The sequence below is a fragment of the Cuculus canorus genome, chromosome 25, assembly GCF_017976375.1.
Source record: "Cuculus canorus isolate bCucCan1 chromosome 25, bCucCan1.pri, whole genome shotgun sequence".
NCBI classification, from domain to species: domain Eukaryota; kingdom Metazoa; phylum Chordata; class Aves; order Cuculiformes; family Cuculidae; genus Cuculus; species Cuculus canorus.
In genome coordinates this window covers 1,920,312-1,932,657 of record NC_071425.1, presented here as the reverse complement: position 1 = coordinate 1,932,657, position 12,346 = coordinate 1,920,312, and the positions used below count along the sequence as shown (strand labels likewise).

Below are 12,346 nucleotides of genomic sequence, written 5' to 3'. Positions count from 1 at the left end.
ATTTAGAGGCATGAAACGTGTTGCTGGTTGTGTTTACGCTGGCTTTCAGCACCCTGATCCAATGGGAGGTGTCCCTGCCCATGGCGTGGGGTGGAACTGAATGGGCTTTGAGATCCCTTTTGACCCAAACCATTCCATGATTCTATGATTCCCACGGCCCGATGGATGTCTCTAGGTTGGTTGAGTTTTGAACTGAATATGGATATCCATGTTTTTCCTTTCCTTCTTTCCCCTGGACGGTGTCCGTGCCCCCTGTGTTCTGTTGGTGCTTCAGGGTCGTTTGAGACACTCAATCTTCGCTCTCAAAGGGTTGGATGTACTGAACCCGGGGGTGTTTTTAACTGGAGCGAACATTAACAGCGGCTCTGGGTGCGACAGCTCATTCGAGTGCTTTGCCGGCCTCGCAGCCTCCAGTTTCCTAAAGCTCCAAATCAACTTCATCCCTTTTCCCCCGTTAAGCTTTGAATTTTCCGCTCTAGAAGAAACGTGTTGGAGTTCAAAGTCTGCATCTGGGTTAACACCATGTGCTCGGCCGTTGGCACCGATGCTTCTAAAGTTAAGCCTTATGTGGGTTTTAGCTATTTTTTAAGCCCAACCATCCCCCTCCTTGAGCTGCTGCTGGACGCAGCTTGGGTTAAAACCTGGTGGTGTGGGGAATATTCCCACCCTGGCTGATGTCTGCAGCCGGCGTCGGCTTGTAGCAAGTACACACATGGACAATTACTTGGTATTGGGTTAACGTTGATGGGCTTTTCTTGTCCAACTGAACATCTTACTGTTAACTTGAGTTCTTCAGTCCTTTTTCTGGATGATTTAGACTAGACATAAGGAGGGCTTTCTTCATCATGAGGGTGGTGAGACCCTGGAACAGTTTGCCCAAGGGAATTGTGGCTGCCCCATCCCTGGAAGGGGTTCAAGGCCAGGTTGGATGGCCTGATCCAGTGGGAGGTGTCCCTACCCATGGCAGAGGGTTGGAACTGGATGGGCTTTAACCTTCCAACCCAAACTATTCTATGATAAAGGCCTTGAAGACACCCACCTCTCTGTGTCCTGCTGAAGGAACTGCTCCTTCCCACCTCAGTGCCCACAACGTGCACTTTTCTGCAGAAACAAACTCTGCGAACAGCGAAATCGAAAGCGAGTGACTCCTTGTGGTCAACCTTAAAACCTTTTACTGGTAAATTCGCCCGTCTTTGTCGGCAAGGCAGGTTCGTGGTGGTGCTGGGCCGTAGCACCCCAGGTTGATCGCTTTGGAGGCTGCAGCATTGGAGCTGCTCGGAGCTTCAGACCTGCGTGTGAGCGTTTGTGGAGCTTAGAGGTGAATTGTGGGGCATCCGTGTTGTGCTTCAAATCAACTCTCGTCTCGTTAGTGGGCAAAATCCCGTGCCAAGGATATGTTGGGGAGATGGGTGGTGGTTTTCTTTGCTTGCTGTGGTCCAGGCACGGCGGTTTGGTGCGTTTTTATGTCTAAACTGTGCTTTATTGGGGAAAAAGTCCCTGCTGCTGTTCTAGTGGAAAGTCTTTCTTGGAATGTCGGGTGAGTAAAGTGCCGTTCTTTTCAAAACGCCGCCCGTGACATCAGAATTGCTAACGGGGAGTGGTTTGAGCATTTAGGGTAATGTAAACCGAATGTGTTTTCTATTCTGTACATTAACGTTCCCGATCGCTTCCAGTAAGCTGTAAATGTTGAAATAAGTCATTGAGAAACTTCTCAAGTGGGTTTTTCTAAAAAAAAAAAAGTGAAAAACCAAACTTCTCTTCCTCTTGGGAACAACCCTCCAGCCCTTCCCAACAATAAAATCAAACCAGGGCCAGATGTGACATTTACAGGAAAGCGTTGCCCCCTCCCGCTGCCAACCCGCGGCCAAGAGCCTGCGTGGAGCCGGGACCGGAGCAACGCATGAGGCATTTTTCCAGCTCTCTGGAAGCCGGGAGAGGCAGCTTCGTTCCGTTGTGGATTCGGTGGAGCTGGAGGTGCGCGGAGAAGAACTGGTGTGGAAGCAAAGATGTAAGTGTTGCAGAAACTGTTAGAGAAAACGCTCTTCTCAACGGAGAAAGTTTTGCTGCTGCTGCAGAATAAGTTGGGTGAGCTGACGTTATTTTGTGGGCGTTGGGCGATGAGAAGCTCAATATGAGCCAGAATTGCGTCGTCGCAGCGCGGACACCAACCATGTCATGCAAAGCAGCTAAAGCTTCATCCTCAACACATGGTTAACTTTGTCTTTTGTCTTTGGAAAGCTGCTATGAGAAGTTTGTCTCGCACCGTTCCGTGTTAAACAAGCTGCGGTATTTTAGAATTATAATATTTCCTAATATTTTATCGATTTTTAAGAGGCGACGTGTAGGTTTCATTCTGTCCCGTGGATTTTGCATGAAGTTTGCTTGATGTAGAGACATGAAACGTGTTGCTGGTTGTGTTTATACTTGCTTTCAGCACCCTGATCCAATGAGAGGTGTCCCTGCCCATGGCGTGGGGTGGAACTGAATGGGCTTTGAGGTCCTTTCCAACCCAAACCATTCCATGATTCTATGAAAATATAGCTAAATATCTATGAAGTCTGGATTTTGGGAGAGGAGCAGTAGATGTGGGCTTTGCCACCTTCTGCATTGGCGTTGCCAAAGCCACACATCGGTGTCGCGTAGTAAAGATCAGTCGCGCCGTTCATCCGTGCACACAGCAGCTGAATCCATCCAACGCGTGGACACCTCATTTATGTTTTAAACCCCGCCCGTATCTGCTTGCTCAGGGCGTGGTGGCCCCAGACCTGAGCCAGAGCGAGTCTCGTGCTCATACGGCGTTTGGTGCCTGGTTCCTCATGATGCCGGAGGTGCTCCAAGGCCAAATGAATGGCTGCGATAATGACACAATGCTCTACTTTGTGTTTTAACTCAACTATCGCCTGCCTGCCGAGGGTTGCTTCACTCGGAGCTTGCATCAACTATGGTTGAGGTCCCTCTTTTGCATGTGTGATGAGCGCGGGGCACGCCGGGGCGTTCCTGGTGCAGGGACACCGGTCATTACACGCCGCCGTCCCCGGCGCGCTCGGCTGCTGTCATCCCACTCCTGTGCTGATGTCACAGCCGTGACCCACTTGGGGTTGCCGTGCCCTGTAATGAGCGGCTGCCACCAAATCCTGAATAGCAGCTCTGTGTGGTGCGCCGGGAGCAGAGCCTGCGGCCGATGAAGCTGCAGGCTGCGATGGGGCCGCGTGCTCCGAGTCGGAATAGTGGGAATAGTCAATGCAGAAGATGAATGCTAGGATATTATTTGAATATTCCAAACTTTTAATAGTCTGAAAAGCAAAGGAGGAGTTATTAAAACAAATAATAATCACATATTGGGTTGTGACACCGGCAGGACACTGCGGGAATTGTATCTTTTCATAGGATCATAGAATACTTTGGGTTGGATGGGCTTTGAGGTCCCTTCCAACCCAACCCATTCCATGATTCTAGTCTGTAATTCTGGGTTATAGGATGTTTGCTCAGCAAGACCTTTTCTTTTTAGCTTACAGAATCACCAGGTTGGAAAGGACCCATTGGATCATCGAGTCCAACCATTCCCAACACTCCCTAAACCATGTCCCTAAGCACTTCATCCACCCGTTCCTTAAACACCTCCAGGGAAGGCGACTCGACCCCCTCCCTGGGCGTGTTAAGAGATGTTAGGAAAAGCAAACTTGGGTCATTTAGTTTTCATTCCTAGAAGTAATTTTGAAACCCTGGAAGTGTGGAATAGCCTCTAACATTTTTTCAGACTAGTTTTATTCTTGTATGGACTTTTGGGGATCAAAATGTCCCTTGGTACATTTAACTAGCGACGCATGCTGCCACGGCGTAGCAACATCTCCCGTTTTCAGCCTGTTTTCACCCATCTGGGCACCAAGGTTTGAGGAAAGACTTGGGAAAATTGCTCTGGCGACGTATGTTGGTACCTGACAGCCTTCCAGAAGAGGGGAATGCCGGAGCTGAGGCTCTCCCACAAACCTATCCTGGGTCTGGATGTTATTTTCATAGGTCCAAGGACTTTTATTAAGACAAAAACCCCAAACGCTCCTTTCGTGGAACACTGAGCAAAGAGCGGCTGCTACAGAAAAGCACTTTAAGGCTGTGGTTTGCACTTGGATCAGGGTAAGCTTTTTCTCCTGAGCAACGGAATGGGCAGAAGCCGTTTAGCTGTGTTTTTTTGCGCAAGGCTGAAGGTCCTCGATGAGCAGTCTCGGTTCACAACAGGCAGAGGCTTGCCTGCCTTCCCCCGGTGCAGTCTGAATTCAGACAAAGCTCTGTTGCCGATGCAGATGAGACAGAAAAGGCTTGTCTGGCGGCTTCTGCAATCTCTGTTTTGATACTTCCTGCCCTTGCCTGCTCTCTTCTGGTCCGGTTCCTTTTTGGAAGCCTCCTGCTGCTCTCCGATTTGATTTTTTTTCCTTGTGATATGGGTGGTTCAGATGTAAAATTCTGACCTGGACTGTGATGGGAAAGAGGACAGAACTGTGTTTCTGCTGTTGTTCTTGTAACTGAGGGAAGAAAAATCAGTGTCTCCTTTTTTGCCATGAATAATTCCTCTGCGTTTCTCCTTCGTTAGAGCTTTCTCCAGAATTTCCTTAATTTCCCAGCTGATCAGCTAAGCCGTTTAATTAGATGAACCGGTCCCAGACCACGGATGTGCATTGGCTGCTTCCCCAGCGCCTGTCCCACCCCACTGTGGTACTCTATTATCTGCCGAGCAGCAGGTAGCATCCATCACCGAGGCCGGACGCAGTCTTCGACTCAAGGAGGTGCTCCTCCACCCCAGAACGGCCCTCACGGACTTGGTGTCAGCTGGGGAAATGGCAAAAGCTTCATTTTAATTATCTGCAAAACGGGCTGCGGAGTTGCCCGTCCAGTGAGCCGTTTAGGACTTGCTAACGTGTGATATCTCCTGGTGGGAAGTGATAAAAGCATCTGCGGGGGGGGGGAAACAACACTTTTTCTTGTGTGACGTTTAGAGGGAGGATGCTGGAGAGTTCGTGTTCCACTTCAGCATCTGGAGATGATTAAAAAGCAAAGTGTGATTTGGAAACATGGCTTTTAAGTCTTGACTCTAAAAGCATTGGGTTGGTGTTCTCTTGGACCGGTGGCGTTATTCTCTGCTCAGTTTATCGCTGATTGGAGCGTGTTAAAAAGTGACTTTGCAGCAGCGCTCCTGCTTTTTCCCCTAAGCCCTGGTGGTTTCTCTGGGACGTGGTGGGGTTGGAGTGATGCTTGGGTCCGGAATAGCTGCTGCCTGGAGAAGCGGTGCCTGTCGGCGAGCTTGGCGTACGGCTCCGTAAGCCACCGAGGTCTTACTTTCCTTTTTTTAACTCTTAATCTGATCCTCTGCCACTTAAGTGACCTCACTGATGCTGGGTTTATTTGCTTTGCATACATACGGCTAAATCGATTCAGACCGCTTAATCAACCAATTAGAAGCGGCCTTTTCACACTGTAATTCCAGCAGTAGTTTTTTACCAGGGATGCAGCTTGGGAAGATCCAAGCTTGGTTGTTCTAGAGGTTAAAGAGAAAATTTATTAATGAAGTTAAAGCTCGTTCTCCTTGTCCCTTGCTTTGCTTTTGGAAACGCTGGGAGCGTGCTTCTAACTGGAAGCTCTCGGCAGTCTTTGCACAGATCGCCCGGATCGTTCCTCCCTCAGGCAGGAGGGGAGTTGTGTGGTCGTTGAGTTTTCACCACGGCAAGACAACACCAAGTCTTTTATATTTATTTCCTCAAGAAGCTCAGGAGGTTTTGTTGTTTTTCTTAGGACTCCTCAGAAAAGAGAAGCTTCTCCTGCTTTTGCATCATTTTAGCTGCTCCAGAAGTCCGTTTCAGATCTGTAAATTGTTGGCCACTATGACTGTGTCCCTGCCCATCGCAGGGGGGTTGGAACTGGATGATCTTCCAGGTCCCTTCCAACCCAAACCATGCCATGATTCCGTGCTTTTGTAATTTGCTGCGAGAACGATGTGGACACTGTAACGCTTTCTCTTTAGGCTCCAATTTGCAGCACTCTGCGTCCTTTTCTGTTAGGAAAACCAGTCCCGCTGTGCCCACGTCTTCAATAATGTCCCATTGATGGACATAAGTGCTCCTCGATTGTTCTTGTAGCTCTTCCTTCCAACCTGGTTGCCCTGTGCTTGTTTGATGATGCCCTGGAACAGGTTGCCCAGAGCAGTGGTGGTACCCCATCCCTGGAGGGGTTCCAGGCCAGGTTGGATGGGGCTTGGAGCAACCGGATCCAGTGGGAGGTGCCCCTGCCCATGGGTGGGACTGGATGGGCTTTGAGGTCCCTTCCAACCCAAACCATTCCATGATTCTATGATTTTCAAGTTCTTGTGCTTTGGTACCTGCGCAGAACTGAGACGTTGGTGGAACCCGCAGTAACGCCGCAGGTGATACCTTCCTGTAGTCAGTGCCAGCCCACAAGTACCCCTTTGTTATCATCTACTTTAAGAGATAGATGAAGAATCTCAGTTTAGGTTTAATCTCTCCATCCACAGGACATTCAACTCAATTGAAGGTATTGTTCTCTCCAGACGGGGTCAATCCAGGAGCTTGAAAGCTCGAGCACAAAGTTTCTCTTTTGAGACCGTATCAGGGCAGGGGTCTCTCTCGCAAGGTTCTCGCTAACCTGCAGCTTCCTCCCTCGAGTAAAGCAAGGTTTGTTTCCTTAATGAAAATATATGGCTAAAACCTTTCAATTCTTTGTGTTTACAGATGTTCTCAAACAACGATGAAGCTGTGATCAACAAAAAACTTCCGAAAGAGCTGCTGCTTCGGTAAGTTGCCTTTCCGTTCCGTGACTTTGGGGACTGGGGGGTGTTTGCAGCCAGCACCCGATTTTGTTGGTGTTCTCAGAAATCAAAAGCTTCGTTTGGGGCACTCCTAAATCCATAGACGCACACGAGTGGATCAGAGGTCTGCGTCAGCTGCAGTTTATGCTGAATATTATCTGGTTGCCCGTTTTGTAGCTGGAAGAACGATAGGGTTAGCGTCGTCAAGGAAAACACACGGTAAGTACAGGCTCATGGGTGGAACCAGATTCTGCCCGTCTCTAGAGTGTTCCATTCGAAAAAACCAATTCCTCTGTTCTAATTATGCTCGAGCGGACTTTGTCCTGTTCCTTGTCAACGGGACAGATGTTCAGCACCTGGCAGGATGGTCCTGTTGGCAGGTGGGGCTGCATCTCGGTCTTACCTGGGAGGGTGTGATTGTACCGCCGTCATCGCAGGTCATCGTTGCGCTCATCCGTGAGATTTTGGATGGACTTCAGGGGAAGAGATGTGAGGACACAGAGTGCCCAAGGAGCAAGACCTGGATCAGAGCATGGGTGAGCTCTGGTAGATCAGAGTGGAATGGTCCTGAGTGGGACCAATAAGCACATCTTGGTCTTTAGGAGGTATAGTTGGTGTTGAGGAGCTTTATTGGACCTTCCAATAATCGATAGGGGCCTACAGGAAAGCTGAGGAGGGGCTGTTTACAAAGGCATGGAGTGATAGGATGAGGAGCAATGGGAATAAACTGGAGAGGAGCAGATTTAGACCGGACATAAGGAGGAATTTCTTCATTCCGAGAGTGGTGTTGCCCAGGGAGGTTGTGGCTGCCCCATCCCTGGAGGTGTTCAAGGCCAGGTTGGATGGGTCTTAGACAGCCTGATCCAGTGGGAGGTGTCCCTGCCCATGGCAGGGGGTTGGAACTTTAAGGTCCCTTCCAATCCAAACTATTGAACAATTCTATGACAATTGGAGAAGGATTCATGGAAAGTCAGGGGGAAGGTCCTGCACCAGGCAGGGAATTTGGTCAGTACAAACCACAGCGTGGCCGAGATCTCGGCACGCTTCTGCCCTGCCGGAATGGTTTTATCTTTTGTGTTCTTGGTGTCACCGCTCATCCTCACCTGCTGCAGCACGGAGCGAGCGCTCGGGGTTGTGTGGGACTTGGGAGAAATTAGGAGGCAAAGTTTATAAATGTTAAAGTTCATAAGTAATGGATTTGAGGGCTGGAATTCACCGTTAGCGTACTGTGCAGATTAATTAGTGTGGATTGACAGAACAGCCTTTGAAAGAGAAACTTGGATGCCTTTATCTGCAGGAATCTCCTGTAAATGAGTGTCACTGTCTACCAGACAAAGACTTATGTGTGTAAGCAGCGCTGCTGTGTAATGTCTTGTTCTCCGGTTTGTTCGTTCTGCAGATGGCATTGATGTCTCATGTGTGTGTTTGCGAAGTGGAAAGCTGTGCTTGAGCAAAATAAAGAGTAGGAGGACGTAAAAGGGGCGAACAGCAGCCTCTGTCGTGCCCTGAGATGCAGAGATGTGCAGCTCCAGTGGTGCTTTTGCCTGGCAGGACGGGCTGGAGGTGTGAAGTGCTCTGCAGGGTTCTCCTCAAAAATTGCTCCTGTAAACGTGTCCGTGCTCCGAGTGTTGTGTCCTGCCGCGTTCCCGCTGGCAGTGGTTTGTCCTGCATTTCCCCGGGAGCAGGGCTCTGTCCTGCAGCGCGTGGGGGAGAAATCGGTGATCGGTCACAAATCCTCATCCTGAAACTGCTGTACCTCCTTCAGCTTTGCCTCCTGGCTGATCTCTAGGAAAGTCCCGTCTCCTGGCTGAGCTTCTAGGAGCTTGCACCTTGACGCATTATAATCCACCTTTACACCCTTACACATGAGCCAAACCACCAAGAAGTGGAGTTTGTTCCCTCTCCTTGTTCCTGCGCTGCCACCAGCTCCTCTTTGGGCAGCATCCAGCTCGGCGACTCGGAACGGTGAACTAGTGGTCCACGTTGGCTCTGGCTTTGGTCGCTTTCCCAGTAGGGGCATCGTGGCCTTGTGTTACTGGTACCCGGTGTTACTGGTGCCCTGTTGAAGAGGTGCTTTCATTCTTTGAGGGCTGCCTGCCGTTCTTCTTGTCCGCCAGCCAAACCCCAGCCACGAGCCTGCATCTTCGTGGCCGTGGTGGTCTCTCCAGGTCTCCTGATGGAGGTTTGCTCTCGGCGTGACGTGAGGCTGATAAACAGCTTACGCTTGGCAAGAGGAAGGCAACCAGATTGTAGAAGCTCGTCTTTTCCCTCTCGGTTCATGGATGGGTCAAGCAGTTTGCAATGCTCTCCTGGCATAAGCGGCTTTTACTCCGTGCAGCCTCTCGCTCGCCCGTTTTCAGCACATCCAGGCCCTGGCGCTGGTTTTGCCATCTGACCCTTCAAGCCCTGTGTTGGTTTATTCCTCGGGAGCTGGAGTTCTGCTGAGGACAAGGAAGCGACGGAGCACGAGGGGACCGGTGAGCTGGCAGCAGCGTCGTCCTTCCTCTCGTCCTGGTTGACCCACGGAGCGAAATTTAACATGAAAGGTGGGTCACTGCCATAAATCGTCGTTGATAATTTTAGAAGGCTGAAGGTCTAAGCTCGCTCACCTCACAGCCCACAGCATCTAAGGATTTCATTCAAGTCTTGACCCTAATCTAATTAGAGTGGCAGTGGGAAAGTGAGGAGTCCTAGAAAACCCTGAGTGGATTAAGAGGTTGAAACCTGAAAAATGCTCCAACAGCAATGTGTTTGGGCTAAATTGGCTGGTCCTGGGCTGCTCGGGCAAAGCCCTAAACGCAGGGAGTTACTTTGCAGGGAAATAATTGGATCTGCTGCCATGCCAGACTAGGTTTAATTCCTATTGGGAATGCTCGGTCTGCGGTCAGGTCACCTGTGATCACTGATGATAAAGTCGTTGGTGTGGATTGCTTTCTCGCTGTCAACTCCAAAGAGTAAAAAGACGGTGTAAGAGTACACTAAAAGAGAATTCCCGGCGGTTGGATGTAAAGATAAACACCTGAGCTGTGCGCAGTTTGATTGATGAAGGCAGAATCGGGAAAGCCATTCTCCAAGTGATGCTGTTCAACCCACTGCTGCTTACCCTCCTCTGAGTCTTTCATTGGATAAACTGCATCTGACCAGAGCAGCAGACCTTTTCGAAGGGTTTGCAGCAATTCCTTGCTAAAAGAGTGGTGAAGCCCTGGCAGAGGCCGCCCAGGGCAGCAATGGAGTCCCCATCCCTGGTGGGGTTCAAAGAACGTGTAGTCGAGGCACTTGGGGACGTGGTTTAGAAGGCGCGGTGGGGTTGGGCTGACGGTTGGGCTTTTCCAACCTTAATTCTGTGAATTCCAGGAAGAATTGTCCCTCTGTTACTGAGAAGGGGGGCTGGAGCTGAGTAGCAAAGTCGAATCGTAATTTCCCGTCAGCACGGGTTGTTTCCTCGTTGTCCGGTCGGGTTTTAATTGACCTATAGGGTAACTGCAAGAACATATATTATTTCAGGTAAACACGGGGATTATCTTTGCTTTATTTTATACTGGGTGAAAGGAGACCCAGCACTGTGCTCCGTGCTCTGCCCCTGTTGGAAGACAACATCTACTCCATCCTTGCTTGTCCACCTGGGCAGCTTGTTTGGGGGTTTGGGGTGTTTTTAACGGTTCCTCGACAGCTCTTTGAAGAAGAAGGAGCTTCTCCCATCCAAGGACAGGCTGAGAGAGTTGGGGTTGTTCAGCCTGGAGAAGAGAAGGCTCCGAGGCGACTTTAGAGCAGCTTCCAGTGCCTGAAGGGGCTCCAGGAAAGCTGGGGAGGGGCTGTTCATAAAGGCTGTGGGGATGGGACGAGGGGCAATGGGGATAAACTGGAGAGGGGCAGATGTAGACTGGAAATAAGGAGGAATTTCTTCATGATGAGGGTGGGGAGGCCCTGGCCCAGGTTGCCCAGAGCAGTGGGGGCTGCCCCATCCCTGGAGGGGTTCCAGGCCAGGTTGGATGGGGCTTGGAGCCCCTGGTCCAGTGAGAGGTGTCCCTGCCCATGGCAGGGGTGGAACTGGATGGGCTTTAAGGTCCCTTCCAACCCAAACTATTCTATGAATCTAAGAAAAAAAAACGATGCGAAGGGCTGTGCTGGAAGGCTTGGGGGATTGCTCGCACCACGCTTTAACTGCGGTCCTGCTGCTCTGCGCTCCGGCTGAGACGTTGTAGTTGGAGCCAGTTTTGAAAGGACCAAAACCCACAACACTGTAGTGGCTGAAAGAGTCCTTTTTGCTGTCCGGTTCTGCTGACTCACTGGCCGATGGTCTTGAACAAAGGCAAGAGCAGATCAGAAAACACCGGGAAATGCTCTTAAGCTTTTCAGAGCCAAAATCTCCGGGTTGGAGGACAAAGGAGCTCCTGGCGAAGCTGGGCAGAGTTAACCTCAGAGGTGAGCGTGACATCCCGTTGCCTGCGTGGGCGGACTGGGACTGGGAAGGGAGGAGCAGGAAGCAGAAAAGAATCTAGCCAAGACCTAATAGCCCTGATAGAGGGATGGGATAGTTATTAATAGCCTGGGATTTCCATGGAGAAAGCAATTTTAATGAAAATATAGAAAGCTTGCGTAGTTACTGACCTAGCCGCCGTTCCCATGGAGTTTGATATTTTTTTTTTGCTCTATGATGGGAATCTAGGGTGAAAGTAAGAATTTTCCCTGGCTTCTATCATTTCCCCAGGCTTTCCTTGTATTGTTGTACAGTGACATTGTGCTAAATAAATCCTCGGTGCTCACATACGTACATGACTAAATGACATTTAATTCGAGGAGAAGACTTTCAAAAGCGATTATGGAGCTGCTGCTGAAATCCAGACGTGGGTTCCTAAATCAGTCTTGGGGTAGAGTGTATGTGAGCTCTTCTCCAGACTTCTTAACTGCACATATTGCAGCATGGCATGAAGTGTTGTCTCCTGAAGAGATCGGAAGTATCTTGAACCAAGCTCCTGGAGCCTCTGAGCGTCTCTGGGCAGTACAGAAACACAGGAGAGCGGGTGGCTCTTCGTTCTGCTGTATCTCGACTTCGTGGCTCTTCGTTCTGCTCTATCTTGACTTCGTGGCTCTTCGTTCTGCTCTATCTCGACTTCGTGGCTCTTCGTTCTGCTCTGTCTTGACTTCGTGGCTCTTCGTTCTGCTCTATCTTGACTTCGTGGCTCTTCGTTCTGCTCTATCTCGACTTCATGGCTCTTCGTTCTGCTCTATCTTGACTTCGTGGCTCTTCGTTCTGTTCTATCTTGACTTCGTGGCTCTTCGTTCTGCTCTATCTCGACTTCGTGGCTCTTCGTTCTGCTCTGTCTTGACTTCGTGGCTCTTCGTTCTGCTCTATCTTGACTTCGTGGCTCTTCGTTCCGCTCTATCTTGACTTCACAGAGTGATTGACTGTTCAGCTGCGTGATCCCTGTCTTCTGATCAATAATCTGCATTCCTCCTCTATTGGAATCATAGAATCACGGAATTATGAAGGTTGGAAGAGACCTTTAAGCTTATTCAGGGCAACCATCAGCCCAA

At 49.9% G+C, this 12,346-nt stretch overlaps 1 protein-coding gene across 5 annotated transcripts in view; it reads left to right on the top strand.

Annotated features, from left to right (window-relative positions):
- FBXL20 (F-box and leucine rich repeat protein 20) overlaps positions 1–12,346 on the top strand; it is a 45,187-nt gene that overhangs the window by 9,499 nt on the left and 23,342 nt on the right. For 4 of the 5 annotated variants that reach the window (XM_054088223.1, XM_054088222.1, XM_054088224.1 and 1 more), the window contains exon 2: positions 6,735–6,796. In XM_054088223.1, the coding sequence (XP_053944198.1) occupies positions 6,735–6,796 (62 nt within the window). Of the gene's footprint in view, positions 1–1,885; positions 2,009–6,734; positions 6,797–12,346 lie in introns of those variants that run through there. The other variant, XM_054088221.1, reaches the window with a different exon arrangement.